Raw genomic sequence first — 26966 nt, 5'->3', positions numbered from 1 at the left:
CTTGAAGTAAGTGCAGTTTAGCGAGATGCTCATCGCTTAAAATTTTTTGATAATCTGTTGCCCCTTCGGTTGTTCTCGCATAGTACGAAGTGACTTTTACACACCATAAAAGAACCGAATGATTCTTCTATGATGTACCGTGATGATACGGAGGCAAGGAGGAAAGTGACAAGAGGAAAAGAGGACGAGAGGACAACATGTGGAGCTCAGGCACCACTTTCCCTGGGTTCTATGGCGTAAATTGGTTGGCACACTAAGTACGACTTCGTATGTGACATGCTCGAATTTACAAATTCCAGTTTTTATCTCGTTAAGAAACCAATCTAAACATCAACAATGCTGCTGTTTGCTGTTTGCCAACATGACTCTAGTTGATGGTTTTAGCTATCTGCCACAAACAGCACTTTTAGTGCCGCAGAGAAGCCGTATTTTTTATTGTCTTTGGGTCGTGTGATTGAAACTGAGCACAAAAGTCTGCGATAATGATAACCTGTGTGATTTGATCTTTATTGAACTGAGGCATGATTTTGAGACATGTTTGCTCAGAATCATCCTAGTATCACGGGGAGCTTTCTCAGCAGAGTCCAGCACAAGTATTTTCAGAACCCGGATCATATGAGATATCTGTAGATTCACTACGTGTGTGCTAACAAGCCTTCAAGTTCACAGTCCGCCATCAGTTGCCATCTTTTTTGAAAGAACACAAGAGCTGGTTCCTTTTATGGAAACAAGTCTCGAATCGTTTGCATATCCCCCCACTTTTCTTGCATCTAGCTCATTTCCGAGATCTCAATCGGAGTTCTTGCGTTGTTGCAAGTAATCATTTTGGTGTAAATCAATCACTCTAATTTTGAAAGTATGTGAAGAGCCACTTCGCTGTCGATGCCCAGCAAAGTGCACAGGAACGTAATGCTCAATTGAATGTCAAAAAGCTACTTACAGATGATATGTTATTTCGTTCTTATAGAAACCGCAAACTTGATATCTAGTCACTACGAGTTACAGGGTAAGGGCTGTCTTAATTCTATCGATCTCTCCTTCTTTCGCTGTGGCCCGGTTATCTGTCGTTTTCTTCATTTTCACTCCCGTTTGGTTCCACTAAGGGAAGGATTCCATCAAATGGAATATAAGAGAGAAAAAAACTCATCGATTAAAATCCTCAACCCCTTGATTGCCCTTAAGTGTTTTCACTATAAAAGAAGAAATAATACTGCATCTACTTTTACCAATCGTGCATTGATTGTTTTCTTATTTGTATATCACCAGAGGAACTGAATTGTTTCGCTTTGACTTTAAACTGTGACTTGCCATGTCTTCTGCCGTTGATACCATAGAGACTAAACCTTACCAAGATCAGAGGCCTGGTACTTCTGGTTTGCGTAAGAAAACCAAGATTTTCGAAAAGGAACCCCACTACACGGAGAATTTCATCCAATCTATAATAGAAGCCATTCCAGAGGGAGCTAAAGGAGCGCTGCTTGTTGTGGGTGGTGATGGCCGTTACTACAATGATGTTATTTTGAATAAGATTGGCGCCATTGCTGCCGCAAATGGTGTAAGTAAGCTGGTTATTGGTCATAAAGGACTGCTTTCGACTCCTGCGGCCTCTCATATAATCAGGACGTATAAGGATGACAACGGAAAGAAGGTTACTGGTGGCATAATTCTAACGGCTTCACATAACCCTGGTGGTCCAGAAAATGACCTTGGTATCAAATATAATTTGTCAAACGGTGGTCCAGCACCAGAATCTGTTACGAACGCCATTTGGGAGGTCTCCAAAAAATTGACTTCTTACAAAATAGTACGTGATTTCCCAAAAATTGACCTGGAAACAATTGGTGAACGTAAATACGGTCCGCTGTCAATTGATATCATTGATACCACTACAGCCTATGTCGAACTATTGCGGGAAATTTTTGACTTTGATTTGATCAAGAAATTCGTTATGAATCAACGTAAGACCAAAAATTGGAAGCTATTATTCGATGCTTTGAACGGTGTTACAGGCCCGTATGGTAAAGCTATTTTTGTTGAGGAATTGGGGTTACCGGAAGCTGAAGTCTTGCAAAACTGCCACCCAAAACCAGATTTTGGCGGAATTCATCCCGACCCAAATTTGACGTATGCAAGAACGTTAGTCGATAGAGTTGATAAAGAGCAGATAGAATTCGGTGCTGCCTCAGATGGTGACGGTGATAGAAATATGATTTACGGTTGTGGGCCTGCTTTTGTCTCTCCCGGTGATTCGGTTGCCATCATTGCGGAGTATGCGCCTGAGATTCCATATTTTGCTAAGCAGGGTATTTATGGTTTAGCACGTTCATTTCCGACAGCAAGTGCTATCGATCGCGTTGCTGCTGCAAACGGTTTGAACTGTTACGAAGTCCCAACTGGATGGAAATTTTTCTGTGCTTTATTCGACGCCAAGAAGTTATCTATCTGCGGGGAAGAATCCTTTGGTACTGGTTCTAACCATGTTAGAGAGAAAGACGGTGTTTGGGCCATTGTTGCTTGGCTAAATATTTTGGCAATTTATAACAAGCATCATCCTGAAAATGAAGCGTCGATCAAGACTATACAAGATGAATTCTGGTTAAAGTATGGTCGTGTTTTCTTCACTCGTTATGATTTTGAACACGTTACGAATGAGAAGGCTGATGAAATTGTTAAACATTTGAATAAGTTCGTCACGACTTCTAATGTTAAAAATTCTAAATTCCCCACTGATCCTTCTTTAGTAGTGGTTGATGCCGGTGACTTCGAATATACTGATCTCGATGGTTCAGTTTCTTCGAATCAAGGTTTGTACGTCAAATTTTCTAATGGTGCAAGATTCGTATTGAGACTATCTGGTACAGGATCTTCGGGTGCAACTATAAGATTGTACATCGAAAAATACTCAGATGATAAGTCTACCTACCATTTGACGGCTGAAGAGTACTTAATGCCGATCATAAAGGCTGTGACGAAGTTTTTGAACTTCCAAGAAATTCTGGGTACTACTGAACCAACCGTCAAAACATAATACATACCTATACGAAAGCAGTAATGTGTATGTTTATGTATATGTGCGTATATCTTATATATGCATCGTAAATATGTTAATGTCAGCTAGATTATGTCAAATATTTCCGTAAAAGATCCTGCCTTCGCTAAAGGGGGTTCGAAAAAATCGCGTATTTTGATGAATGAGGCGTCATCAAAAAACAACGATATATAAAATAACTGTAGAATTGGCCATTTGTCATAGACCCTTAGGACAACTTCCAGTTCATACTCCATAAATTCAAGACGATGTACTATTGGAAGATATCGAAGTTCAAGTTTGGTAAATCCAAGGAAGATAAAGAGAACGAAAAGGAAAAAGATAAAAAGGAAGAGGCAAAGGGCAGTGGCAGTAGCGGGTTCTTTCACAGCAATCATGAACGGTCAACATCATCTGACAGCTCTACTTTCCTCGACAATTCGATGGATCGTCACTCGATGGATAGGAAGGAAACTATGGTACCATCATCCGCTTCAATAGCTCCAGTCCGTCTGTCCCACGATGCATCTTCAACTGCTTCGGCAGTGAGGGAGGACGTGGCCAGCGGTGTAAGTGATGGACCTTCTTCTGATACTAGTCGCGTTAATCATGATATCCCCACTTCATCAACAAAACACGATGAGAGTGTAATATCGTCATCTTCGTTCCATCCTCACAACACCAATACCAGTGCCGGTATTATGACCATCAAAGTATATAATGGAGATAATTTCGGACTTCCATTCCCTATTACTTCTAATGAGCCGATACTGAGCAAATTGTTGAGTTCCGGAGCTGACGCTCAAAGAACGAATTCGCTAGAAATAGACTCATTAACCTCCCAATTATCTAGGATACAGTTACAAAAGCAGGGTCCTGCTGACGATATCCTACTGCCAGGAGATCAAAGCACGAAGTTCATCCCTTCAACAATAATGCTACCAGGCTCTACAGCTTTGAACCCACTGCTTTATTTCACTATCGAGTTTGATAATACGGTTGCTACTATTGAACCTGAACGTGGTACCATGGCCCAACCTGTGTTCAATAAAATATCAACATTTGATGTCACTAGAAAGATGCCATATTTGAAAATTGATGTCTTTGCGAGAATACCATCCATTTTGCTGCCATCAAAGACTTGGCAACAGGAAATGTGTGCTGCAGATGAAAAGATGAATGCTATGCTACAAAAGATAAATTCAAATCAAGATATTCATCTGGATTCTTTTCATCTGCCGGTTAATTTACAATTTGATTCTGCAGCAACTATCAGACTATTTAATCATCATTGGGTGGAACTTGAAAATGGCTATGGGAGAATTAATATCAGTGTCGATTATAAACCCTCTAAAAACAAGCCTTTGTCAATTGATGATTTTGATCTTTTGAAAGTCATCGGTAAAGGTTCATTTGGAAAAGTTATGCAGGTTAGAAAGAAAGATACGCAGAAAATTTATGCCTTAAAGGCAATAAGGAAGACATACATTGTCTCCAAGTCTGAAGTTACACATACTCTAGCGGAAAGGACAGTTTTAGCTCGTGTTGAGTGTCCTTTTATTGTTCCTCTGAAATTTTCATTTCAATCTCCTGAAAAATTATACTTAGTATTGGCATTTATCAATGGTGGAGAGCTTTTTTATCACTTACAGAAGGAAGGAAGATTTGATTTGTCTCGTGCTAGGTTTTATACAGCGGAACTGCTATGTGCATTGGAAACTTTGCATGATCTTGACGTTATCTACCGTGATTTAAAGCCAGAGAATATTTTGTTGGACTACCAAGGCCACATTGCATTATGTGATTTCGGATTATGTAAATTAAACATGAAAGATAAGGATAAAACTGACACTTTTTGTGGCACTCCCGAGTACTTGGCACCTGAACTTTTACTGGGACAAGGTTATTCGAAGGTTGTTGATTGGTGGACCTTGGGTGTTCTTCTATATGAAATGTTGACGGGTCTACCTCCATATTATGACGAAGATGTTCCAAAAATGTATAAAAAAATTCTACAAGAACCACTGAGGTTTCCTGACGGTTTCGATAGGGACGCAAAAGATTTGCTCATAGGATTATTGAGTCGTGATCCAAAGAGAAGACTGGGCTACGCTGGTGCCGAGGAAATAAAGCATCATCCGTTCTTTAGTCAAATGTCATGGAAGCGTCTATTAATGAAGGGCTATATTCCTCCATACAAGCCACCTGTAACAAGTGCAATGGATACTAGTAACTTTGATCAAGAATTTACCAAAGAAAAGCCAATAGACAGTGTGGTAGATGAATTTTTGAGCGAAAGCGTACAAAAGCAGTTTGGGGGCTGGACCTACGTTGGCTCTGAACAATTGGGTAGCTCAATGCCTCAAGGCAGGAGCATCAGATGAAACCATTTTTCTAGATAAACAAATATATTTAATAGGAACTTTCCGTCACTATGGAACTGGATGGAATAATTCGGGAATCCTCTCCAGTGCTGGAAAAACTTTTCAAGTTACATTGAAGTAGATAAGCCTACCTGAATTGTTTACTTGAGAGTCCCTATCTACATACACATCAATAATAGATTCATATATGTGTTATGGCTTTTTGATCTATTTTTATTCATCTGCAAATTATCAGTGTTATCTTTCTACTGTTAGCACGTACTCAAATAAGAGAAGCCAGTATCATCGATGAATATCGTAAAAGACCTCAAAGATCTGTAAATAGCACAATAATAATAGAATTTGAAACAGTTCTGTTGAGTGAATCTTGCTGTACTACAAATGGCTGCTAATACTGTCTGGATCATAAGAAAAGGAGGTTCGCCCTCTTAGCAAGATAGGGGGTATTCTAGCGGGCACCTTTCGCCATAATTTCTTCGAAAGAGGGTATATTATCTTCATCGTCACTTTCGTAAACCTCATCCGGCCTCTTAGATTCCTTTTCCACCTTCTTTATTGCAAGCAGTTTGACTAACTCAGTTTGTTCTTTTGCAGAATGCGAATCAAAATGTGGAGTAATTATATCTCTCAACATATCCGGCAACTCCGGAATTTGGAATTCTGATGATCTGTTTATCAGTTTTTGATGAATGTATTCAAGAAGAACTTGCTGCTGTCTACGTATGTGAATTGCGGGGATTCTTGAAGGATCATTGGTTGACTCGCCTTCAAAATCATCGGGTAATGGTAGAGAGGTCTCTTTAGCAATTGGATTCAACATTGAGTAATACTTTGTATCTGGGACAGTCTCATACTTTTGAGCATCCAAATCCAAAGAGTCTACATACTGAGACATTAGTGCGTCTATCTGTTCTGAATCTTTGCCCTGAGATATAGCTTTGCCTGAAGTAGTTGTTCTGTTGATTAGACGGGGAAAGTCAGAAACTCTTTCATCTTCAGCAAACGGTAACCTACTCAATATGAATGTGCGCTGGAAATTTTCACCATTGACTTGATTTGGAACTACAACGCCGCTATCGACAAGAAGTGGACATAGTATACACATTTGCACCTCTGTTTGTCGCTTAGCTACAAATCTTGCGATAGCTATTTTGTCGTACTCTAACATTGCGTCAACTAAGGCGTTGAACATTGTAACGTCTGCAATACCGCCCGACTTAGTGTCTGCAAGTATGAATCTCGATTCAGAAGTTAGGTAGTAATTTTGCATCTTTTTTCTATCCAGAAATCCTCTCACATCCAGTCCTGGGAGAGTGTTTAAAAATCTCTTTTCATCCAAAATTGATGGTAGCACAACGTAGTCCGATCCATACCTGAATGCCTTTGCGACTGATTCTTGCGAAATGCTGATTCGCTTATCTGTGTCATAGCCAAGTGTTTCATATTCAACTATCGACTTAACAGGCTCATATTCTACTTCACCAGACTCTTCTTTTTTCAGAACAGTCTTCCTATTGAGCGATGGAACATGCTTTGTTGCTGGATAACCTTCGACTTGAATGCTTAAACATTTAAAATCTGCGGATGGGTCAAAATTGTTCCTGATAAGGCCAATTGGATCTGATCCCAGTCTTAATTCACCGCTAAAAACTCTGACAGGCTTGATAATAGGAAATTTTAGGGAAGTAATATCGATCAGTAATTCATTTATTCTGTATACTTTAGACCCTGGAATGGCTTTGATCAACAAACCCCATTTACTTCCAAAGATGTCCTCGCTGGAAGTCTCTTTACAGCAGTCAACGAGTATTAACCTTAAATTCAGTTCTTCCTGAAGAACGACTATTTCATTGGGAGTTAAATCTAACCCATTTAAATCATCTGTAAAAATAACAATTTGTCGTAGCAGTTTTCTCTTGTTAAATTGGGATTTCAAATCCAGAGAGGCCACGAGAAGACATTGAATCATACATTGCAACTCATTATCTGGAATCTCTTTCTTAACCTCATCATTTACTAAATCCTGCGAATAGCTGTTTACCTCTCGAAGTATGTTCAACGTCTGTTCTGTGGAAATTGGTGCAACAAATGATTGCACTTGATATATTCCCGGAATATCTTGTGAGTTTTTGGTATTGTGACAATTCGACAAATAGCAACTGATCCAGTCAGTTTTACGTTGCCTCTTAACTTTCTCTAACAATGCATATTCCAAATAAGCCATCGCTTTGGCAACATTCCCGTCCTGAACCATAGAACGGGAAGCATCAATGATAAAAGAGGTACTTTCAGCGGACATTTAAGAAGACCCCTTTGAATTTAATGAACTTGGCATACCCATTAAGATTAGAATATATAAAAGTGTTTAAATTAAATAATTGTGTTTTTGATCCAAAGGATGGAATTTAAACAAATATGTTTATTTTCAATAAAAATATTAGCCCTGTAGGGGGCTCGAACCCCTAACCTTGTGATTAAGAGTCACACGCGCTACCGATTGCGCCAACAAGGCCTTATATTTGATATGTTCTGAAGATATCAGAGTAGTCTATCAACTGACAATTATGCCATATGATAAGCAAGTTCTGTATTCTGTCGTTGAGGTCTAGTTCAATTAAGTAAAATATCTTGAGATTACTTTCATCAGTGATTGGAAAGAGTGTATTCTTCGGAGCTATTACTAGTATCTTGGTTCGAAATTGATGATTATTTGGAAAGAATGTTTTCTTCGGCGTTGTCGATATTAACTTGGTTTGACATTGATGATGATACTATGATATTCAATTATAGAGATATATAATTCCTTTGTTTTCTATATCATGAATTGAGATAAGACTAATTGAACTTGGATTAATATCTGGAAAATACGTCAGTATTTATATATTTAGAAAGAATGTTTTCTTCGGCGTTGTCGATAGTAACTTGGTTTGACATTGATGATAATGCTATGATATTCAATTATAGAGATATATAATTCCTTGGTTTTCTATATCATGAATTGAGATAAAACCAATTGAACTTGGATTAATATCTGGAAAATACGTCAGTATTTATACCTAGCATTTCGCACCTATTGAACCATAAGAGAGGACGACGAGTGAAGAATTTTCATCGTCATCACACCATTTCTAGTCCCATAGAATCCACAGTACAACTGTTATTTCATGTTCCATGCCATAGACTCCTTCGTAGTCAGACTCCTGAGTTGTAAACGTCTCGTGATAGATTATCATCCGATATCTTTCCAGTATCGATTGACATTCTGTTAGGGTTTCATCTGACTTCGTTTATTTTGTTTTACAGACCAATTGTCTCTTTCTGATTCTTATAAGTCATCTCTTTAATATATCTTACAATCTCGATTTATATTTCAACATTATACCCAGCATTTCGCACCTATTGAACCATAAGAGAGGACGACGAGTGAAGAATTTTCATCGTCATCACACCATTTCTAGTCCCATAGAATCCACAGTACAACTGTTATTTCTTGTTCCATGCCATAGACTCCTTCTTAGTCAGATTCCTGAATTGTAAACGTCTCGCGATAGATCATAATTCGATTTCTTTCCAGTGTTGATTGATATTCTACTAGGGCTTCATCTCACTTCATTTCTTTTGTTGTATATACCAATTGTCTCGTTTCTGATTCTTGTAAGTCATCTCTTTAATGTAACTAACTTCTCTCACAATATCCATTCCTATTTCAACAGTGATAGAAATAGTAATCGGTAATAGCTAATAGCCGCTGATCTCTTTTATAGTTGTAGCTTTACCTTTATCACGCGCTACGATAATTACGATCAATACAGTTCCTTGTCTGCACATGTGCCAAGAAATTTATCTAGCTTTTTACTGAAATGTGGAAAAAGCGAAAAATGATAAGACGATGCATTAACCTCGGAGTTGTTGATACTGAATTGGGTCGACATTGATAGCGATATTATATTGAAAGGGTTGATTGCCTTCAGTGTTGCTGCTACTAGACAGATGAGACATCGATAATGATATCCTGGTGTTCGGTTATGGTGATAGATAAGTCCTTGATTCTCTACATCATAACTTGAAATTAAACTACACGGAACGAGATTTGGTATCTGAAAAAGACGCTAAACCGTTTATAACTGAAAAATTGCACCTATTGAACCACAAGAGAGCACGACAAATGGAAAAATTTCTCTGCTCATAATTCCGCTGTCATCACACCATTTTTTCAATCCCATAGATTCTGTAGCACGAGTGTTGTGTCTTATTGCATACCATAGATTCACCCTAATCAGATTCCTCGATTACACTGTTTGCGATAGAATATTAGCCGAAAACTTTTCAGAATCGAATGATGTCCAGTTGGCGCTTCATCTGTCTACTATCCTATTGAGAAAAATGTGGTTTAAACTGGCCCATGCTATACTTCAACACGAGTGCCTCACGACAGATTATCAACAAGAAATGCCGTAAAAACGTATCTCCACAAATTACGGAGGAAGACTCTTCGAAGACACGCGGGACGCAACGATAAATCATGATTTTACCTCGCAAACATATTTCCACCATAGGTATAATCCTCCAGTCATACTATTTTTGATCAGCATTCCTTGACATCCTCTAAAAGTTTGTAATCGCACGCCTCAAGGGATGTCCGACTGCAGTGGTGAGGTGACTCCGACAAGGGAACACGCTACGAAGAGAAGCATTATATCGACTAAAAAACATTTATAAAGGGGTGCTGGGGAATGCGAGTTTGATCAGCAATCTTTTGCCCACTTATCAAGAGTTTGATGAGAGTGGGAGCCATCTGACGTTACTGTTCAGGTTGTTGCTTGTAGTCTTGAAGGACTCCTGTCGAGCGAAGTATATCGAGTCTGGTACTTCTCCGCCTCTAGTTAACTCCTTCCGTTGCAAGTGATATCATAATCAGAAAACTCCGTTCTCTTTACCACGCAGAGCCGATGGGGAAGCACTTCAGAAAAGTTGGGGAAATGGCTGTTACAGGAAATAATCGAATGACGAGGAACAGAACCCGTACCAACCACTAGGAGGTTCTTTTTGCTGAATGATCGTTGATGTGATGACTGGTTGACCCCTCTAATATCGGAGTATAAATAGCAGGGAGTTCGGTCTGACCCTCATGATTCGTGGCGATCAGCAGTCGGTTTTGCTTTGTACTACCGTCATCAGAGTTATCAAGTGCAAAGAGAACGCAACACAAAGCTAAAAACAAAAGAGAACAAAATGGGATTTTGGGATTCGTTTCAGGTTTATAATAAAGATAAGCATTCAGATCCGCGCATGTTCGGTGGAAATCACTCTAATATAGGCGAGCAGAAGACAACGTACTTGTACTCGCACGAGTACTATGAGCCTAGGACGCATAAAAAAATGGTCGAGAACCAGGAACTGGTTATGGATGGAGATAAACTGGTGAATGCAAGGAAGTCGTCGGTGTCTTCAGATTCGTCCGAGGCGTCCGGTATTGGTGGTGATAAGATAATGGGCTCGGAAAATGCGAACACTAACTTGGTGGATATTTCGCAGCTATCGCCTAATGAGTTCAAGAGACTTTATGATTCGATGAGGAAGGGCGAGCCCGATAACAGGGTCAATCGCTGAGCTAACCGCTTTGCAACACTCCTCTTACGGTGGAGCAACCAGTAACATAGTATATAGTTTATTAAGCATTTTTTTTTTTATTCTGAAGCGCGTTTTTTCTTTTTATATCTGACGGACAGCGCGTGGTGTGCGGTAATATATAGATAACAAGGTACAGAGTACAGAGTACCGTAAACACCAGATCTACTAGGTCCCACTCGGTGGTTCAAGTGAGAAGAGCATTCGATGACTTACGAAGATTTACCATGCTATTTTGAAGCGTTGCCGGGATACTTTAAAGCCTTCGAAGAGAAAGATTCCCTTGGCATCGACTCAACGATCCAGGATCCAACTGAATTCGCAAGTCACACCAGCTGGGAAGATTTATATCATTCGATCCCCTCAGATACAGAGAAATACCACTATAAACTTCTTATCTTGGCAAGACATGGTCAGGGCTATCACAATGCAGCGCTTGCCCGCTACGGCTTAGCACAGTGGGAAGGCCACTGGTCAATGCTTGAAGGAGATGAATACGGGAGCTGGGTAGATTCAAGATTGACGCCAGTGGGTAAAAAACAGGTTCAAGCAACCGGTGAAGAACTGTTTTCACCGATTGTCAAAAGTTTGGGCTCTTTTCCTCACATATTTTTCAGTTCTCCCATGAGACGCTGCTTGGAGACTTTTGTAGGATCCTGGACCCCGAATTTAGCAGAACATAAGGAATTGGCTCGAGATGCTGTCATTCCAGTAAACATCATAGAAGAGCTCAGGGAGACACTCGGTGAACACTACTGCGACAAGAGAGTTCCTCATAGCGAACTTATCGAGGAGTACCAAGATTTCAAGACTACTTCTGGCCACACTATCCAATGGATATTTGAAGCTAACTACCCAGAACATGACACCCTGTGGTTACCGAATGTTAGAGAGAGTGTCGGAGATATGGATCAACGTGTATGCAAAGGATTGTTGAAAATGTTCAATCATGTTCAACCTCACCAGAAAATTGTTTCTCTTACTTGTCATTCAGGTGTTATTCACAGCACTTTGCGTAATCTCAGACACCCCAGAGTAAATTTTTTGAATACTGGTGGCATTGTCTGTGCAGTAGTTCAACTTGATATTGATAAGATAAATACGTTTAAGTAAAGCGATGTTTTCGTTTCGATCAGGTGAAAAATCTCAATTTTTTTTTTTTTTTTTTTGGCTCTCAAGCCGATAATGAGTCAGGCGCATATCAAACTGAAAATTTTTCACATACGAAATGCCGAGGGCCATTTAGTCATATATACTTTTTTCTTTCATTAGTGAGTCCAAACCTAGTAAAATCTTCAGTTAGGTCTGCATTACTCACGATCCATTGATTCGTATTTTAAACCAAGAGAAAGTGAAAATTAGTTATTCTTAACTCGATAACTGTGGTACTTTTTTTTGTTATATCATCTTCGGTTAATTCAAACCATTTTTGGAGAAGACAAATATACTTCAGGAACGTGGTTGAAGTTTACTAGAAATGATCAGACAAACTACGATTAAGCAGCTTGCTGCCAAACGTTGCTTCAAACAGCTAGCGAGCAAAGTGGGCGCTTCTGCACAGGTGAGTGGATATCTTCGCTATTACAGTAATATAACACGCAAATACAGCGCATCAGCTGCCACAGCAGTAGATGAGGAAAGGCCCAGACCCGCTCCAAGTTTTAATGCTGAAACTGCTGAAAAACCATCTAAGCTAAATGAAAGACTCCGTCAGGAATCTGAGATGGATACATCATTCATTGGGTTATCTGGTGGACAGATATTTCATGAGATGATGATTAGACACAACGTGGATACTGTTTTTGGTTACCCAGGTGGTGCAATTTTACCTGTGTACGATGCTATTCACGATAGTAAAGCATTTAACTTTGTATTGCCAAGACATGAACAAGGTGCTGGGCACATGGCAGAAGGCTATGCCAGAGCGTCTGGTAAGCCAGGTGTGGTGTTGGTTACATCTGGTCCAGGTGCCACAAACGTCGTCACACCAATGGCTGATGCACTTGCTGATGGTGTCGCAATGGTTGTTTTCACCGGTCAAGTGGCTACTTCAGCCATTGGTACGGATGCATTTCAAGAAGCTGATGTCGTTGGTATATCTAGGTCTTGTACCAAGTGGAATGTTATGGTGAAGACTGTTGAGGAATTGCCTTTACGTATCAATGAAGCTTTTGAAATTGCTACCAGTGGTAGACCAGGCCCAGTTTTAGTTGATCTACCAAAAGATGTGACCGCAGCTATCTTAAGAAATCCAATCCCAACAAAGTCCACCTTGCCATCGACAGCACTAGCTCAATTAATGAAACGCGCCCAAGACGATTTTACCAATGACAACATAAAAAAAGCTGCAGACTTAATTAACATTGCTAAGAAACCTGTTTTATATGTTGGTGGAGGTATCCTAAATAATGTGGATGGCCCAAGATTATTAAAGGAATTAAGTGACCGCGCCCAAATTCCAGTTACCACTACGCTACAAGGTTTAGGTACTTATAATCAAGAAGATCCAAAATCGCTAGATATGTTAGGTATGCATGGTTGTGCAACAGCTAATTTTGCTATTCAAAATGCAGATTTAATTATCGCTGTTGGTGCCAGATTTGATGATCGTGTAACTTGTTGTATTCCAAAGTTTGCGCCTGAAGCCCGTCGGGCAGCTCTAGAAAAAAGAGGTGGTATTATTCATTTCGAAATCTCCCCAAAAAATATTAACAAAATCATTGACACTCAGGTATCTGTTGAAGGCGATGCTGCTGCTAATTTGGAAAAATTGCTTCCTTCGGTATTCCCCGTTAAGGAGAGACCTCAGTGGTTAGGTCAAATTAAGAAATGGAAAGAAGAATACCCTTACGCATACATGAAAGAAACTCCAGGCTCCAAGATCAAACCTCAAACTGTTATTTCCAGACTCTCTGAAATAGCTAATGCTAGTGGTAGACCAGTTATTGTCACTACAGGTGTTGGTCAACATCAAATGTGGGCGGCCCAGCATTGGACTTGGAAAACACCTCGTACTTTCATCACTTCCGGTGGCTTGGGTACTATGGGATTTGGTCTACCAGCTGCTATAGGTGCTCAGGTCGCAAAGCCAGATGCTATGGTAATTGATATCGATGGTGATGCCTCTTTCAGTATGACTTTGATGGAATTGGCGTCTGCAGTTCAAGCTGGTACTCCCATCAAAATTCTGTTACTAAACAATGAAGAGCAAGGTATGGTTACACAATGGCAATCATTGTTCTATCAACACCGTTACTCCCACACACATCAACTGAATCCTGATTTTGTAAAATTGGCGGAAGCTATGGGATTGAAGGGAATGCGTCTGTCAAACCAAAAGGACATCGACTCAACTTTAAAAGAGTTTGTCGATTGTAAAGGCCCAGTTTTATTGGAAGTCGAAGTTGAACCAAAGGTCCCTGTCCTGCCAATGGTCCCAGCAGGTAAAGGATTGGATGAGTTCATCAACTTCGATCCAGACATGGAAAGAGAACAAAATGAACTGCGCTTCAAACGTACTGGCGGTAAACATTAATGTTCCATAGAAAATATAAGACACAGAATTCGAGATTTAATAAAAGTTTCAAAATTTTTCAGAAGCTTCTCAATTTTTTCACATTACGGGGAGTTTTTCATTTAATGTCATAATTTGTATGTATAGATAGTATCTAAAACGGAAAACAAAAAAGGCGATCTGTCATTCTTTTCATGATAAGCTTCTATTAAACTTTTGACAGTCTCCAAAAATGCACATATTGCTTACATTTTATATTTTGCTGGAGACATCCAAAAAGAAGATGTGCACACAAGACTGCAAAGATGCGAAGCACCACAATAAATTTTCATGAGCCTTTCTACAGAAATATTCTTGCTCACTTCTAGTTAATTCAACTTCGACTGCCCATTTCTATAATGGATTGGGTCGTTTGATGAGCTTCCATTAAACTTTAATGGGACTGTTTGAAGCTAAGTGAGAGAGTATTAAACAAATATTCTTATTTTTGTGAAGCTCAAGGCGATCCGTTTCGCACGATAAAAAAAACCGTACCTGAAAAGGGGCAAAAAAAGCAGGCTCCGGATCAATATTGGTAACAAGGCTGACGATATCTAGAGCTCGAGCCACTGAATCGAAATTTTGATTCTTCATCTTTCCAGTGGCATTGACATTTGCAAGTGGCAAAGATGGCAATTATCAAAAGAGGTGCCCGTAACAAGACGGCAGTGGCGCCCACAAAGAGATCAACCAATATAAAGAAGGCTACCTTCGACTCGTCAAAGAAAAAAGAAGTTGGTGTTTCTGATCTTACTCTTTTGAGTACGATATCTGATCAAGCAATCAACGAAAATTTGAAGAAGAGGTTTCTCAACGGGACAATATATACATATATCGGCCATGTGCTGATCAGTGTTAATCCATTCAGGGATTTGGGTATATATACAGATGCTATAATGGAAACTTATAAAGGTAAAAATAGATTAGAAGTTCCACCACACGTCTTTGCTATTGCTGAGACCATGTACTATAATATGAAGGCTTACAATGAGAACCAATGTGTCATTATCTCTGGTGAATCAGGAGCAGGGAAAACTGAAGCTGCAAAGAGAATTATGCAATATATTGCAGCAGCTTCAACGACTCATTCTGATCAAATTGGTAAAATCAAAGATATGGTCTTGGCCACTAACCCCTTGTTAGAATCATTTGGATGTGCAAAGACTCTAAGGAATAATAACTCTTCAAGACACGGTAAATATTTAGAAATTCGATTCAATTCCCAATTTGAACCATGCGCTGGTAATATTACCAATTATTTGTTGGAGAAGCAAAGAGTTGTAAGCCAGATTCAAAACGAGAGAAATTTTCACATTTTTTACCAGTTTACCAAAGGCGCTTCAGATAACTATAGGCAGATATTCGGCGTCCAAAAGCCTGAGCAATATGTATACACTTCAGCGTCCAAATGTACATCAGTGGATACGATCGATGATTCGAAGGATTTCCAGGATACATTAAAGGCTATGCAAGTTATTGGGTTATCACAGGACGAGCAAGATCAGATTTTTAGGCTTTTAGCTGCCATTTTGTGGATCGGTAATATTACTTTTATCGAAGATGCAGAGGGCAATGCACAAATAAGAGATACCTCTGTGACTGATTTTGTTGCATATCTTTTGCAGGTTGACGCCCAACTTCTGATAAAATCTCTAGTCGAAAGAGTCCTAGAAACAAACCATGGTATGAGAAGAGGCTCCGTTTATCATGTTCCCTTGAATGCTGTCCAAGCAGGTGCTGTCAAGGATGCACTTGCAAAGTCCATATACAATAATCTGTTTGATTGGATTGTTGATAGAGTTAATGTATCACTCCAGGCTTTTCCAGGAGCTGATAAATCGATCGGTATCTTGGATATCTATGGATTTGAGATCTTTGATCACAATTCTTTTGAGCAAATTTGTATTAACTATGTCAACGAAAAACTGCAACAAATCTTCATCCAATTAACTCTAAAATCAGAGCAAGAGACATATGAAAGGGAAAAGATCAAGTGGACCCCAATCAAGTTTTTTGATAATAAAGTCGTCTGTGATTTGATTGAAGCCAAAAGGCCACCAGGTATTTTTGCCGCTATGAATGATTCTGTAGCAACAGCTCATGCCGATTCCAACGCAGCTGATCAAGCGTTTGCTCAGCGTTTGAATCTCTTTACCACAAATCCTCATTTTGAATTGAGATCTTCCAAGTTTGTTATCAAGCATTATGCAGGTGATGTGACTTATGACGTGAATGGAATTACCGATAAAAATAAAGACCAGCTTCAAAAAGATTTGGTGGAATTAATTCAAACAACTGTAAACCCTTTTATCTCTTCTATTTATCCAGATGCCGTTGATAAAAACTCAAAAAGAAGGCCACCGACTGCCGGTGATAAGATTATTAAAAGTGCCAACGAGCTTGTCGAAACTTTATCAAAGGCTCAGCCTGCATACATTAGAACAATAAAACCCAATCAAACAAAGTCTCCAAATGATTACGATGATAAGCAGGTTCTTCACCAAGTCAAATACTTGGGTTTACAGGAAAATGTGCGTATTAGAAGAGCAGGTTTCGCTTATAGACAGGTGTTTGACAAATTTGTAGAGAGATTCTACTTATTATCTCCGCGCTGTTCGTACGCTGGTGACTATACATGGCATGGTGAAACCTTGGAGGCTGTAAAGATGATTTTGGCGGATGCCTCAATACCAGAAAAGGAGTATCAACTTGGTGTCACCAGCGTATTTATCAAGACACCAGAAACACTCTTTGCTCTCGAGCATATGAGAGACAAGTATTGGTACAATATGGCTGCCAGAATTCAAAGAGCTTGGCGGAGGTTTCTACAAAGAAGAATTGACGCAGCCATCAAAATACAACGCGCAATCAAAGAAAGAAAAGGCGGTAATAAATTTGAACAGCTGCGCGATTATGGTACTAAACTGCTAGGCTCTCGAAAGGAAAGAAGATCAATGTCACTTCTTGGTTACCGTGCCTTCATGGGCGATTACTTGTCGTGTAATGAAAAAAAATCAAAAGGAAGCTTCATAAAAAAGCAGGCTGGAATATCAGATAAAGCAGTTTTTTCAATACATGGTGAGTCTTTGCATAGTAAGTTTGGAAGATCTGCTCAAAGAATGAAAAAAACCTTCATTCTTACGAAGAGCCATATCTATATAGTTGGCCAAGTGATGACTCAAAATACCTTGCAATATATGGTGGACTACAAGATAGACCTCAAAAGCATAAGTGGGGTGAGCATGACCAACCTTCAGGATGATTGGATTGGTATTAATCTGATAAATTCTACTCAGCCCGACCCTTTGATTAACACATACTTTAAAACTGAATTAATAACACACCTGAAGAAATTGAATGGTAACATTCAGATTAAAATAGGGCCGACACTTCAATATCAAAAAAAGCCGGGAAAACTGCACTCAGTCAAATGCCAAATCAGTGAAGCTGCTCCAAAATATAGTGATTGCTACAAGTCGAGCACTATATCAGTTCGTCGAGGTCATCCAGCTAACTCAAAATCCAAAAAAAAACCTAATAAAGGCAGCTATGCCAACTCCTCGTATACGGCGCCTAGGAGGCACACGATTTCCAAGGCTAAACAGAAACCCTCCACTCCTATTTCACGAACTGTAAAAAAGGCGGCACCACCACCGCCGGGTCGTAAACAGGTTAACTCGACCTCTCTTGCTGCTTCTGCTGCCCAAGCTGCTTATCATCCTAACGGTGCAGTGGTGAACACTCATGCGGTTAATGTGACGGCATCACCTCAACAAAGTAACACTGTTGCAAGACAAGAAGCCACATCTAGGCCATTAACAGAACCCACGACGGCTTCTCAGCCAGCAGCCAAAACCGTTCCACCACCTCCTCCTCCTCCTCAGATGTCAAAGCCAACAGAGCCAATGTTTGAGGCAGCTTATGATTTTCCGGGTTCAGGTGCTCCATCCGAACTACCATTAAAAAAGGGAGATGTAGTCTATGTCAATAGGCACGAACCAAGCGGATGGTCTTTAGGTAAGACCTTGGATGGGACCAGGGAAGGCTGGGTCCCTACTGCGTACATGGTTGAGCATAAAGAAACCAGTTCTGGTACAGCATCTTCTCCTGCTGCTAATAATTACAATGTTTCAGCGGTCTCTGCAATTATCTCGGACACAGCAGCTATAACGCTAAGCGATGACTCTGCTGCTGCCGCGCCGGTTGCGCAACAACAAAGCTTCAGTGACGGTCTCGCTTCGGCGCTCGCCGCCAGAGCCACCAAAATGCGGAAAGAGAGCGATGATGAAGATGGCGCACAAAGTGAAGAAGAAGATGATGATTGGTAAATAATAGTCTTTCTCATATATCATATAGCTATGTAAATAGAAATAAGCACAAAATGTGAACGTTCTGTTAGTTCAAATTTGGAAAGGAAGTTTACCTAACAAGGTAGTTAGGACTTGTACGAATAAAAACACACTGAAAAACAAAGAACGAGGACTGAGATAACAACCGAACGTAAAAAGGGGATGTTGTTTTTGCCGGTTCTGTCAAACCAAGGTTTCCTCTCCATGCCAACTCTTAAGATACTTCTTCTGAAGCTTGATGCGGGTGGGTACCTCATTGATAACAATCTTTCAACCAAAAATGGCTGCTTAAGGATAGTTCTTTCATGCGAAAAAGCATTGAAGCCGTAAATTCCGCCAGAACTTCCATATCCTGATGTGCCTATACCACCAAATGGGGCATCTGTAATACCAACATGAATCAAGGTGTCCCCAACAACGCAACCACCCGATCTCACACGGCTCAAAATATGTTGTATTTCCTGATCGCTTCCTGAGAAAATGTATTGGGCTAATGGCGTATCACAAGACCGAAGCAGTCTCTCTATTGTATCATCTAGATCCCTGTATTTGATAAAGGGCAAGATAGGAGCAAAATTTTCGCTCTGCATAAGCGAATCATTCCAATCCACATCGAAAACCAGAGTGGGAGGTATGAAAAAGTCCAATTTTTCTGGAGTTTGCCCTCCCGATGTGAATTTTGTCCCTTTGGTAGATTCTAATTTCTTACAGACTTCGTTGTAAGCCTTCTCATTTACCATATGCGAATATTCTACACTTTCATCTATTCTTGGAAAAAAATCTTGTAATATTTTTTTTGCCAAGTCAACTACCTCTGAATATTTAGATTCATGCACTAACGCATAATCTGGGGAAACACATATCTGACCTGAATTACCAAACGAGCTGAAAAATAGCCTTTTTAAAGTGGTCTCCAGATATTTGTTCTCCAAGGTTTCTGTTATGAATGCAGGAGACTTTCCACCGAGTTCTAAAACACATGGAGTTAAGCTTTTGGCGGCTTCTTGGGCTATTATTGACCCAGTTTTTGGTGCCCCTGTGAAGAAAATCAAGTCAAATCTGCCACTTTGAACTAAACTTTCAGTTTCTGGAATTGACCCTTGTACCACCTGGACCATCCCTTGTGGGAAATCAGCATCATATAATATCTCTTCCAGAAGCTGCGCACATGAAGGCACCAATTCACTTGGCTTCAATATAACACTGTTCCCAGCAGATATTGCATACGCAACCGGTAATAATGATAAGAAAAACGGGAAATTGAATGGTCCAATAATGAGAGCAGAACCCCTTGCAATTTTTTCGATAACGATTTTGCTGAACATGAAAGCCGGAGACGAATTGTCCCTGATCCTTTTTGGGGCCATCCAAATGTGCAACCGATCTATAATATGCAAAATAGCGTTATAGACCGGTATAATTTCCAAGACTGTCGTTTCTGTAGGTGAGCGATGGAAGTCCCTATACATGGCATCTAAGATATCTTGCTCATGATTTTTGATGGCATAATAGAGCTTCTTTAACTGCAAGGACCGTATTTTCAAATCAGCCTTGCGGGGCGATGGGGTCTTGGACAGCTTTAACTGTTTCTCATGAAAATATTCGTTGGCTAAACGAATTTTGCTGTCTATCTCCTGCAAGGGAGTATACTTCAAAGTCGTGTTCTCTGTCATGCCGCTGAAGATAGCAGCACCTTAATTAATGTAATTATCTTGTGTAGATGTAGGTACTGCAAACAGGCTTCAGGAAGAAGTTATATATCGTCTTTTATTTTGGGTTACCTCAAAGGGACATGGAGCAAAAATCTCCATCCAATGCTTCAACGGCAACAGCAGAATGAATTTTCTAGCAAAATCAGTCGCCATACTTAGCGGATAATCGAGTTTAAAGATAAAATCACGCATTGGCATCACACTGGATAGGCTTTTCGTCGCGGTGGCACGTTAGAATCGGTACTGTTCATACTCTGAGTGAAAGGACTATACCTCAGTCTGACATCTGAAAATAAAAGGATCAAACTTCCACAATGACTACTGTAGTAGCAACAACTGGAATAGTAAACAATCTGCATGAGATTTGCAAGGTTTTCGCAAAATATATTTCAGATTATATCCGCTTTTTGAACAAGTTTATTGGTCACTTACGGAAAGTAGCTACTCTGAGGTTTGAGAGAACGACGTTAATCAAATATGTCAAAAAATTAAGGTTCTTGCATGATACCTTGACGAGTTACGATGTCTACTCAGACATAAATATTGATGGCGAGACAGCATTGGCAAATGAAATCTTGCCTATGGCATCTTTCTACTTGAAGATCGTTGAACTTTTAGATATGCTGAATTTCTACTTGACACAATCATTGCAGAAAGAAATCATCTCGAAAACCTTGAATAATGACTTGACCCTACCAGAGGAATCCATATCCACTATTGAGGACTGCTACAATCATTTTGTCAAGTTTGCCGAGTGGATGATTGAATCATTAGACATTGGAACCCCTTTTCTTCAAATTGAAGTAATACAGTTTGCTAAGAAATGCGCAATTGAAGATAACGTAGATCTTGAAAGCACGAATGATATATTCCTGCAAGAAGTGGCTCCTGTGGAGGATTCTGAGGAATATGATAATCTCTCCAAAGAGTGGTCATTACTTTTAGAAGAAAAGACACTTGCACTCGATATTCATTTCGTTCAGATTTTGAATCACTGGAGTGAAAAATTCGATAAAAAGAAAGACGCTAAATGAGAAATGCATTTTTCATTTAAAACAACATATCTGCTCCCTTTATTTAATAGCTAGTGTCGATATACACCACATGACAAGTAGGTTATATAATACATGTGAAATGGTTCCTCCAAAAATAGGACAAGCCTTGATTACTCTGAGTGGTTCGCTATGGTCGGTATTGACTCAGACCCAGCATTTGTCCGTTCTAGACGTGCCATTCTTTCCCTCATTAGATGATTTCTTCTAGGTTCACCTCTCTTTTTGAGTTCTAAAGAATAATCCTGTAGTGTATCCATCTTTTTGGAAAAATAGGTGTATAGCTGTGATATTGACAGTCTACAATTGTGGCCTTTGAAGTTATTATTTCCGAGCCGAATATTTTCTACAACTTTGATAGCCTGATTACGATGAATTCTTTCTGGCAGTTCGTACTTTTTCGGATTGTCCCTGATATCATTGATTTTGTGTATAATACACATACGCTTGGCAAATAATGTTCTCTCTTTAGAACTGCGTCTCCAGGTTGAACCGTACCGCCTTTCCAAAAACATTAGAGATGGTCTTCCAGGAAATCCTTCGAAATATTCACGTGCAACGTCATGAACACTTTGTATGGCTCGGTTCATTCTGTAGTTTGGTATGCTATCCATCGATAAACTAGTAGCGCTATCAACGTGAGGAGTACCTCCGGAGTCCGTCGGTATCCACAAATCGTGAGAATTTGTCTCATTGTTTTGAACATCCTCATTTCCATCAGAGTCACCACCGTTGTTTTGAGTTTGCTCACTGCTGCCCATTCCAAATACTCGCTGCTGTCCATTGTTACTTCGACGTGTATCGTCATAGATATCTGGAGAAAGAAACCCCGAATAAACTTCTGATTCTTCCACTTTGAATTCAGGAATCCCGTTCAGGGCAGCTACATCAGAAATAGACTGCCTAACTCTTGCTCTAGTTTCTTGCCTCGAATTCGACGCCAGCAAACTTGACGATGAAACTCGCTGAGCGTCTCCATCTGTAATACTCTCCTGTGCATGATCGATAAATCTGACTCTTTCGCCAGTCATGATTCCCACGATCTCCTTGAATACTTCTTTCATTGCAGCGACGTCCTCAGTACATTTTTTAACGTTTTTGAATCCTGTTTCCATTTTTTTTTGACCACTGATGTAAAACTCTTCCTGTTCCTTTTCTAAACGTTTGATTCTAGCCAGCAAGTCCTCATTTTGCTCCTGAACTTTAGCCAACTGGTCTATGAGGAAAGATTGAAATTCTATGCTATCTAGACTATCCTTCTTCGTTCCTGTTTTAGCCTTACCATTTTGTGACAAGTTATCAGGATGCGATTCAGCATTAGGGCCTGAGAAAGAATCTCGAGAGGAGGGTGTCATATCCAACTTCAGAGTGAACCACTGTGCAATCGCGAAATAGATAGTTTAAGTGAACTCGAAAACTTCCTCAGGCTGTTTTACCAGTCGTGACTCGCAAATTCGAGATCTCGGGTCCATCGGTCCATCAGAAACGCTTTCATTGCCAAGCTCCTTTTGAAGGGTCTTTAATATATAACCCGTAAAACAAGACAATATCATCAATATCAATCGCACCATACATTGTTGAGACCAGTGGTTCAAATGTGATGATGAATATCTTTTATGAGATAATCTCAGGTTGAAATGAGTACCTGTCGGATAATATGTCAAAATAACCTGTTTGCAATAATTCTACTCAACATCAGTTTCAAGAAAAATCAAGTCGGAAAATATACGAATAGTGAGCGACCTATGTTTCCATGCATGAGGTTTGATATTTGTGTTTTCTTCTTCTTATAAGAAATTTTGACAGATACAGTCTCCATTTGGTATCTGTAAAACTATTTGCACTTTAAGCTCAGGAAGTGCAGTCTATACACTATTTACATCTCAACTATTCAATAATTGGCGTGGTATGTCATCCTTACCCCTTCAAACCTCTGCAGTTATTCTGCTTATAAGAAGCAGAAACGGTTAAACAAGGTGCACATATAAAGCATTTTCGTCGTCAGAATGATACAATAAAATATTAGAAGCAATTTCTTCGATATCAGACGGCAGGAAAACCACTTCAAATTCCACTTAGCATTTAAGATTGAGCATATTTGCTGTGAACATACTATCCAATTGGAAAGCCCTCTGACTTAAATGGTAAATGAGAAATACTATGTTTCCGCGCACAGGTGGGCTTGAAATGAACATCTTATTGCGTATTGGCACCAATCTGTCATCACTTTGTTAACACTTGCAATCCCATATTGCACCATTTGTCAGGTCTTTCGAAGCTCAATTCTGTTCTGTTAGAACTCTCTCAAGAAGAGCTATTTGCTCTTTTAATTTATCATCGTCCTGTCCAGTGGCTTTTTTATTAACGTTGATTGGCAACAGACGTGTCCCGACATTTTTGTCTAGCAGTTTAATTTCTTTTCTTAAGTTAGTTGTTGCTCCCTCCAAATCAGTGTAGAAATCCTTAACGTGCTGTTCGAATTGAGGCTTCAAATCATGGTTACCTTGCTTGAGCTCACTAAAGGTGAATACAACTTGTGAGGCGATTTTCAATAAGTTGCAAAGCTTTGAATCAATCTCTGAAAGTGATTCCAACCTTTCTTGAACATACACTGGCTGCATTGACAATGTAGTGTTTTATCTGACGTTTGATCTCTTGCTGCTTTGATGTCGTTTTTAAATTCATGACATTTTTCACCCTCGCTTACCAGCGGTGATGACAAGCAAAAGGATGTACCAAAAAGAATAGGTAATTACGAATTAAGCCTAAAAAGCATAGCTGATGAGTATCAATCTGGGGTTGCGAAGAGTTGTGGCACTTCTAGGCTATCTTGGAAATCCTCAGGAGCGTTTGAAGGTGCTACATGTAGCAGGCACCAATGGAAAAGGATCTGTATGTTCTTACCTAACATCGATCCTTCAACAGCACAAACCTAGCCTTATTGGTAAATTCACGAGCCCCCATTTAATACATGTGACGGACTCAATTACAATCAATGGGACACCAATACCATGGAATTGTTATGAGGATATCAGAAATCACCTCGATACATTGAATAATAGTCACAGTCTACAGTGCACGGAATTTGAATTACTTACGTGCACAGCACTAAAATACTTTCATGATGTAAAATGTGATTGGTGCGTTATTGAGGTAGGTCTCGGTGGTAGATTAGATGCTACAAATGTTATTCCGGGACGGTGTAAGTTGGCTTGCGGTATAACAAAGGTAGGGCTCGACCACGAATCGATTCTTGGGAATAATCTGGCACAGATCGCTAAAGAGAAAGCTGGTATTATAACTAAAGGTGTTCCCTTTGCTGCGGTTGATGGATCTAACGATATTTCGGTCATCAAAGAGGTAAAGGAACAATGTAACGATAAATTGTGTGAACTCGACATTACGGAGGCTACCTATGCAGATTCTTCAGTAAAGACGAAATCTTGGGAAGTCATCACTCCGAAAAAACTCCCGCTGAATGGTTTCTATCAAATAAACAATCTTAGGGTTGCTTGTTCTATGTTAGATAATTTACAACAAAAGGGTCATATTTGCCTTTCCGCGAATGACATTCATGGAGGTTTACAAAATGTTAATTGGCCAGGGCGATTGCACGAGTTAGATTACTGCTTCGATTCTGAGAAAAAGTCCACTGTATCTGTGTTACTCGATGGCGCTCACAACGGTGCAGCAGCTGTTGAACTAGCCAGGTATCTACGAGATAAGTACGGCGATAAGCCATTAACTTTCGTTTTAGCAGTAACGTCAGGCAAAAACTTGGATTCATTACTTTCGCCTTTGTTAAGAAGCGAGGACAAGGTAATTACAACAGAATTTGGAAAAGTGGACGGTATGCCATGGATACACGCCACACCCTACACTGAATTGGCTACCTATATTAAACGAAAATATACGAAAAACGTGGAGACCCAACCATTATTGACCAAAGTTATACCCTCAATAGTGGACGCGTGCCATAATGATGGCATCTGTCCGATAGTAGTTTGTGGATCTCTATACCTTTGTGGCGAATTGCTTCGAATTCACAGCGATAACCTGAACTCTTAGACATCTCGGACTTGTGTATTTAATTTTTACTTGCGTCTCTTCTTAGCAGAGGCCTCTTTTAATTCAGTCTTAATATCTCTCCTAAGTCTCTTTGCTCCATTGGAATTCTTACGGATTCGGGTTGCGAAAGGTCCTGTCTTGTTACTTTCGCTGCCGGTATCTTCATTCATAGAGCTTTTTTGTCCACGACTAGCACCGCGTAGTGCATGTTTTGGTTGATCGGCTTTCTCTTCATATAGCTCATTCTCTCCGGAAGGATTGTCTTCTTCCTTAACAGATGCCTCTTCTTTGAGTTTAGCAGCTTTTGCTTCTTTTTCAAGATTTTCAGGTACTTTTGAGCTACCCTTTTTCTCATCTTTGAACGTTTGATCCCTTTCATATTCTTCTTCTACTGGTAACTCGTTCGATTCATCCTCTCTCCTTATTTCTGCTTTGATACGATCCTCTCTAAAAATTGGTTTGATCAAATGCTCACCATTATTCTGCACCTTGCCAACATCCTCACTTACCCTATAAATTGTCAGAGCGTTATTGTCATAGTGGGCTGCGCAAATAGAATTCAGCCCGTTAGTTGACCACTCAACCTTCTTGGGATTCATCCAAGCATCCCACGCATCCGACCCAGGCACTATAACGATCGGCATACGAGCATGGAGCCAAGAGAGCTCATGTGGGGCTTCTGCCGTTACAATTGTGTATGTCCATAAATCCTCCTTTTCCACATAGTCATACATCCCGGCCAAAAACATAAGTTTATTATCTTTTCTCTTTATGTAGTAAGGATATTTGGCCTTCCCTTGGGTTTTCCATTCATAATACCCGCTGATAGGTATAGCACACCGTTTTCTATTGCAACACTGGATCCACATCCTGCTCTCTTGTAGATTCTCCAAACGAGCATTGAACGTTCTATAGGTTTTGAATTCAGAGACGTTTTCGGTCCAATGCGGCACGAGACCCCACTTCATATACCTCAGTTCCTTGTCCTTTGTACGGTATACAACTCCGTCATTAGTTGGTGCAACATTGTAACTCCTTGAGTGATACTCATCTTTTGCCAATTCTGGACGGACTTCCAAGTTGTAAGCTTTGAATTGTGCGGCAATCTCGTTGCTGTCGAACGCAAGTGCGTATCTTCCACACATCGTAACTACTTGTCAACAGTTATCCTAAGGCACATTTAATACACTCT

The 26966-nt window shown here is 39.9% G+C and overlaps 13 protein-coding genes and 1 non-coding gene across 14 annotated transcripts; 8 read left to right on the top strand and 6 right to left on the bottom strand.

The window, feature by feature from the left end:
• Positions 1-1309: 1309 nt before the first annotated feature.
• HG535_0D03070 (uncharacterized protein) lies at positions 1310-3028 on the top strand (the record flags this gene model as incomplete). Its single annotated transcript, XM_037288432.1, has 1 exon — positions 1310-3028. One exon carries the CDS (start codon positions 1310-1312, stop codon positions 3026-3028), a length of 1719 nt encoding a protein of 572 aa, XP_037144327.1.
• A 269-nt stretch (positions 3029-3297) lies between these two features.
• On the top strand, positions 3298-5412 carry HG535_0D03060 (serine/threonine-protein kinase; the record flags this gene model as incomplete). The annotated part of the gene is made up of 1 exon (XM_037288431.1): positions 3298-5412. One exon carries the CDS (start codon positions 3298-3300, stop codon positions 5410-5412), a length of 2115 nt encoding a protein of 704 aa, XP_037144326.1.
• Positions 5413-5860: 448 nt separating this feature from the next.
• YKU80 (ATP-dependent DNA helicase YKU80) lies at positions 5861-7711 on the bottom strand (the record flags this gene model as incomplete). Its single annotated transcript, XM_037288430.1, has 1 exon — positions 5861-7711. One exon carries the CDS (start codon positions 7709-7711, stop codon positions 5861-5863), a length of 1851 nt encoding a protein of 616 aa, XP_037144325.1.
• A 140-nt stretch (positions 7712-7851) lies between these two features.
• HG535_0Dtrna9K lies at positions 7852-7924 on the bottom strand. Its single transcript has one exon. It is a non-coding gene; the product is annotated as a tRNA-Lys (tRNA).
• A 2720-nt stretch (positions 7925-10644) lies between these two features.
• Positions 10645-11022, top strand: SPG4 (Spg4p; the record flags this gene model as incomplete). Its single annotated transcript, XM_037288429.1, has 1 exon — positions 10645-11022. One exon carries the CDS (start codon positions 10645-10647, stop codon positions 11020-11022), a length of 378 nt encoding a protein of 125 aa, XP_037144324.1.
• Positions 11023-11247: 225 nt separating this feature from the next.
• Positions 11248-12153, top strand: PMU1 (putative phosphomutase; the record flags this gene model as incomplete). The annotated part of the gene is made up of 1 exon (XM_037288428.1): positions 11248-12153. One exon carries the CDS (start codon positions 11248-11250, stop codon positions 12151-12153), a length of 906 nt encoding a protein of 301 aa, XP_037144323.1.
• A 364-nt stretch (positions 12154-12517) lies between these two features.
• ILV2 (acetolactate synthase catalytic subunit) lies at positions 12518-14575 on the top strand (the record flags this gene model as incomplete). The annotated part of the gene is made up of 1 exon (XM_037288427.1): positions 12518-14575. One exon carries the CDS (start codon positions 12518-12520, stop codon positions 14573-14575), a length of 2058 nt encoding a protein of 685 aa, XP_037144322.1.
• A 647-nt stretch (positions 14576-15222) lies between these two features.
• Positions 15223-18921, top strand: MYO5 (myosin 5; the record flags this gene model as incomplete). The annotated part of the gene is made up of 1 exon (XM_037288426.1): positions 15223-18921. One exon carries the CDS (start codon positions 15223-15225, stop codon positions 18919-18921), a length of 3699 nt encoding a protein of 1232 aa, XP_037144321.1.
• A 107-nt stretch (positions 18922-19028) lies between these two features.
• On the bottom strand, positions 19029-20615 carry HFD1 (hexadecenal dehydrogenase; the record flags this gene model as incomplete). Its single annotated transcript, XM_037288425.1, has 1 exon — positions 19029-20615. The coding sequence occupies one exon, from the start codon at positions 20613-20615 to the stop codon at positions 19029-19031; it is 1587 nt and encodes a 528-aa protein (XP_037144320.1).
• A 353-nt stretch (positions 20616-20968) lies between these two features.
• SHE2 (She2p) lies at positions 20969-21688 on the top strand (the record flags this gene model as incomplete). The annotated part of the gene is made up of 1 exon (XM_037288424.1): positions 20969-21688. The coding sequence occupies one exon, from the start codon at positions 20969-20971 to the stop codon at positions 21686-21688; it is 720 nt and encodes a 239-aa protein (XP_037144319.1).
• A 131-nt stretch (positions 21689-21819) lies between these two features.
• On the bottom strand, positions 21820-23061 carry EUC1 (Euc1p; the record flags this gene model as incomplete). Its single annotated transcript, XM_037288423.1, has 1 exon — positions 21820-23061. One exon carries the CDS (start codon positions 23059-23061, stop codon positions 21820-21822), a length of 1242 nt encoding a protein of 413 aa, XP_037144318.1.
• A 924-nt stretch (positions 23062-23985) lies between these two features.
• Positions 23986-24327, bottom strand: MED11 (Med11p; the record flags this gene model as incomplete). Its single annotated transcript, XM_037288422.1, has 1 exon — positions 23986-24327. The coding sequence occupies one exon, from the start codon at positions 24325-24327 to the stop codon at positions 23986-23988; it is 342 nt and encodes a 113-aa protein (XP_037144317.1).
• Positions 24328-24487: 160 nt separating this feature from the next.
• On the top strand, positions 24488-25774 carry FOL3 (dihydrofolate synthase; the record flags this gene model as incomplete). Its single annotated transcript, XM_037288421.1, has 1 exon — positions 24488-25774. The coding sequence occupies one exon, from the start codon at positions 24488-24490 to the stop codon at positions 25772-25774; it is 1287 nt and encodes a 428-aa protein (XP_037144316.1).
• Positions 25775-25800: 26 nt separating this feature from the next.
• Positions 25801-26919, bottom strand: HG535_0D02950 (putative peptide hydrolase; the record flags this gene model as incomplete). The annotated part of the gene is made up of 1 exon (XM_037288420.1): positions 25801-26919. One exon carries the CDS (start codon positions 26917-26919, stop codon positions 25801-25803), a length of 1119 nt encoding a protein of 372 aa, XP_037144315.1.
• Between the last annotated feature and the right edge of the window lie 47 nt (positions 26920-26966).

Source organism: Zygotorulaspora mrakii, chromosome 4, assembly GCF_013402915.1.
Source record: "Zygotorulaspora mrakii chromosome 4, complete sequence".
NCBI lineage: Eukaryota > Fungi > Ascomycota > Saccharomycetes > Saccharomycetales > Saccharomycetaceae > Zygotorulaspora > Zygotorulaspora mrakii.
The sequence above is the reverse complement of the archived record's forward strand: the minus strand, read 5'-3'. Positions and strand labels throughout refer to the sequence as shown.